General features: G+C 33.9%; 1 protein-coding gene and 1 long non-coding RNA gene across 5 annotated transcripts in view; one reads left to right on the forward strand and one right to left on the reverse strand.

Moving 5' to 3' along the window:
• Window positions 1-492, forward strand: part of LOC103132194 (uncharacterized) — a 35,486-nt gene extending 34,994 nt beyond the window's left edge. The window contains exon 5 of one of the 4 annotated variants that reach the window (XM_016667217.1): window positions 20-492. In XM_016667217.1, coding sequence (XP_016522703.1) covers window positions 20-159 — 140 coding nt within the window. In that variant the 3' untranslated portion in view covers window positions 160-492. Of the gene's footprint in view, window positions 1-16 lie in introns of all 4 variants that reach the window. The other 3 variants (XM_016667215.1, XM_007543956.2, XM_007543957.2) reach the window with 3 other exon arrangements.
• A 2,792-nt stretch (window positions 493-3,284) lies between these two features.
• On the reverse strand, window positions 3,285-4,048 carry LOC107835051 (uncharacterized). Its single transcript, XR_001660878.1, has 3 exons — window positions 3,909-4,048; window positions 3,676-3,825; window positions 3,285-3,552 (listed from the first exon to the last, which is right to left on the reverse strand). It is a non-coding gene; the product is annotated as an uncharacterized LOC107835051 (long non-coding RNA).
• Window positions 4,049-4,054: the final 6 nt, after the last annotated feature.

Raw genomic sequence — 4,054 nt, forward strand, 5'->3', positions numbered from 1 at the left:
TCTGGTTTCTGTCCAGCAGCTGCTGATCAGATCCAAACTCAGAGACCAACTTTGACTCCAGAACCAGAGAGAGGAAGATGGATCATCATCTTCATCATTCTGGGACTGATAGCAGCTCTGATTGCTCTAATTATTATTTTGTTCATGAAGCAAAGATAGACGAACGAAAATAATCATTTAACAAAGAATGAAAATTGTTAATATTTTCTTCGTAGACTGTTATTACAGTCTGTGACCAGAAGGTGGCACTTTAAAATTATTGACCTGCTGATCAGTGCGACTGTGATCAACCTTTGACCTCCATTGCTGATCTCAGATCTGAATTGATCTTCATTTCTGATGATCTTTGATCTCCAGATCTTCTTATTCAAAGTGTCATAATTGTTATTTCTTCAAAGTGTCCAAAGTTTGATCTTTAAGTTTAAACTTTCATCTCAAAGTGTCACATAACTTTATACTTTATCAAATGAAATGTTCTGTGTTTTTATTATTTTGTTGTGTGTCTGTGAATGGTTGTTGTTTAATACTAATGTGTGTGAAAGTGTTACTGTGAACTGAGTGGACATTTTGAGATCAAGTATTCAAAACCTTTGTAGATGAAGGTTTTATTAAAACCTATTTTTCTACCAGCTGTGTCTCCATCTTGTTCTCCCTGAATGAATCTCTGTTTGCTTGTTTCCACTTTGATGTCTCATTATGACTCAATCTTCTCTTTATTTGGATTTTTGGAGGAACCAAACTGAGAAGGAAGATTTTAAAGAAGGAAACAAAATAATTGGTAGTTCTGGATTTACTAAATACCAAAATATTTTAAAAATGTGTCTAAGCAATGATTTAATGGGTTAAACAAAGTCTGCCAGATCTCATTCTTATTTATCAGGAGAAGAAAAAGGAAACTTTGCCTCGGTGGTTCAGAAGTAGAGACAGTCTGACGACATCTTGTTAAAGGCAAAAGTGATTTTTGTTTCCAGGTTCAGACACGACAGGAATGAGATGCTGTCGCCGTGGAAACGTTCATCACATTGCAGCAAGTAGAGATCAGAAATCCTGAATAAAACTTCCAACTAAATCCATCAATGGACCAAAAAGTTTCAGAAAACTGTTGAAATCCCAGTCAGAAAGTCAGATGAGTGTTTCACTCATCATCTCTAATTATCTGGTCTCTTCTCAAACTAAGCTCAGGTTTTCCTCAGTTTCTCTGTTTCTAACATCAGGATTTTATATGATGAGTGAAGATGAGAGCAGCTGTAACATGTCGTCATGCTGAAGGATTTACTGGCTCAAAACTTGAACCAATAGATGGAGAGACTTGATAACATCAGACATGTTGAATATCAGACATCAGATGGAATCACTAATTAATATTAATTCACCTTTTGGGACCAAAATGACTCAGAGACTCTATCAGGTTAATGAGGAAGATATTATCATCATCTGTAGAAAAAGGACTGATCTGCATGTTGAACATTTATTTATTTATTTATTTATTTATTTATTTATTTATTTATTTATTTATTCCTGTTCCTTAACTTTAACCCATGAATTGAAATACAAAACCTCTTTCTTGTTCGTAAACTACACATGCTGGAGTTTGATTAACCCCTTAAGTTTGATCCCTTTTCTCTTTCAAGGATCATTTGCTGTTTGAACTCAAGTTTATTAGACGCCATCAAATAATTTGAGCAATTTGAAATTCCACCAGATCTTCAAATTTAAGAATCCTAGATTTTAAGAGTTTAAGAATCCATTTTAAAGTGTTTTGATGATAAGCTAGTTAACTTAAACATAATTTCTCTGAAAAACATCAAAGTCATTAAAGTTCTGCCTTTTGAACTGCAGCAAACAGAACAAACTCTTTAAACAATAAAACTTCATAAGAAAGAGGAAAAGTTTCCATCTGGTTGATTCTGAAAAGTTTTATCTGAGCAGGTTTGTATAATGAAAATAATAAGGTTATTTTAATGAACATAAAGATGGCAGATTATACATGAATAAATTACCTTAGAGTCAGTTTTAAAAAGATCAACTATATGAAGATGCATTTAGAATATGAAACTGAGCAGAGTTTGTTTTGGAGACGTTCATTTACCCAGAGAGAGAAGATTATTGTTCCCTTGGCTAAATGTTTTATTCTGTTATTATTTATCACCTTAGAAAGTTATTTATGGATTATTAGAGGAAAACTGGACAAAGAATGAACGTTGGTGACTGGTGTTAGTTAATTATGCAGAAAGTAGGAGGAGGTGCTGTTCTCATTAAGGAGTGATGTTTTTTATTCTGAACAACAAATATTATTTAATTTTAACTTCATGGTTTTTTTACATGAAGCTCGGATGAATCCTGACCTTCTGTTGTTGGACTTTCTGCTCTTCTGGTTTGTTTCTCTTGTTTCCTTGTTGAAACTTTTAAAATCTAAAACTCAGAGCTGTGGTGTCCTACAGTCCAGAGGTGTCCTTGAACGCATCATGGAGCTGACCCTGAGCTGTAACTGCTGAGAACCAGAAGAGACGAGAAAATAAAAGCTGTCAGAGTCTCTGGACCAGAACCAGAACCAGAACCAGGATTTATTACATCTCTATTGTTGATCATTGATGTTCATGTTCCTGCAGGTCTGAATTTAAACTGACCTGCTAAATTTAAGGTAAAAACATCAGATTTATAAAATATTAAACTATGTAATTAACATTTCTGTCTCTGCAGGTTCTTGATTTCATCCTGTTAACTTTCTGAACCTCAATTAAAATATCAGCAGCTATTTAACTATTTATCTCCTGTTTATATTAAAGTTTGATATAAAAAGTCCTGATAATAAAATAATTTAATTTCTATTTGAAACAACTGAACATCAGTTCCTTCTTCACACAAAATCAAATCATATTTTATTTACAATATTTACTTCTGAATAAATGTAACATTTATCAAAATAATATAAAACAGCAATAAAATGTGACATTTATAACTTAACTCTCCTCTGATGACTTTGATGTTTTCCATCTGGATGAAATGATTTCTACTAAAGTTGAGTTTATTAGTTAACATCTGGATGTTCATGAGGTTTGATGCTCACTGAGGTGAAACAGCTGGATGAAGATTTAATGGAGCAACAAAAACAGGAGGAAAAAACTACATTTAATAAAACTGGAATTAAAAATGAACATCTGATGAGACAGCAGATTTATTTACAATGAAATCACTGTGGATTTACTTATTAGATGTAAACACAACAGGAGTGACAAATGTACAAGATTTTATACATTTAAAAATATGTTCTTGCACTGAAAACAGATTTTTAAAAGTTTTATTTCTTTTATTTCTTTAAAATAGAAAATCAGGGCATTTACATGAAAGTCCTTTCATCCAGTTCATTTGTTTCTCTGAAACGCTGAAAATCTGTTTAGATAATAGAAACTTTTCTTCTCTTATGAAAAACAATTAAAAATGAAATTATAATAAATAAAATGATCCCAGCTGCTGCTGTGATCCCTGTGAACTTTATCCGTCTCTCTGGTTCTGGAGTCAAAGTTGGTCTCTGAGTTTGAAGCTGATCAGCAGCTGATGGAAAAAATTAGATTATTTATTTAAAATGTTTTTAACATCAAGATAATCATATTTTTCATGGACAGAGATTTCAGTTTCCAACTTTCAGTGGAAACATTTATATTATTTTCATCTTACCTGAGACGCTGAGTCGACATTTTCCAGACCCAGAACCGTCTTCAGTTCTTACATCACAGACAAACAGACCAGAGTCTTCAGTCCTCAGTCTGGACACATGGAGTCTGATTCGTCCTTCTCTGAGGACGTCTTTGTCACTCTGGACTCGTCCTGTAAACTGATCATCCTGAAAATCTGGAAACTCAAAACCTTCAAGGACCTGATAAAGAACTGATTCTTTTCCTGGAGCCAACAAGCTGCAGTAGATGAACAGTTCCCTGTAGGATCCCTGAGTCCTGGTGGTGAAGGTCCACTCCAGAGTGATGCTGTGGTTCTCCTCTGCCTCATAGCTGCTCTGGGTCACATTCACTACAAATGTTGCTGCTGAGGAGACAGAGAG

This window comes from Poecilia formosa, unplaced genomic scaffold (genome assembly GCF_000485575.1).
Source record: "Poecilia formosa unplaced genomic scaffold, Poecilia_formosa-5.1.2 Scaffold953, whole genome shotgun sequence".
NCBI classification, from domain to species: Eukaryota; Metazoa; Chordata; class Actinopteri; order Cyprinodontiformes; family Poeciliidae; genus Poecilia; species Poecilia formosa.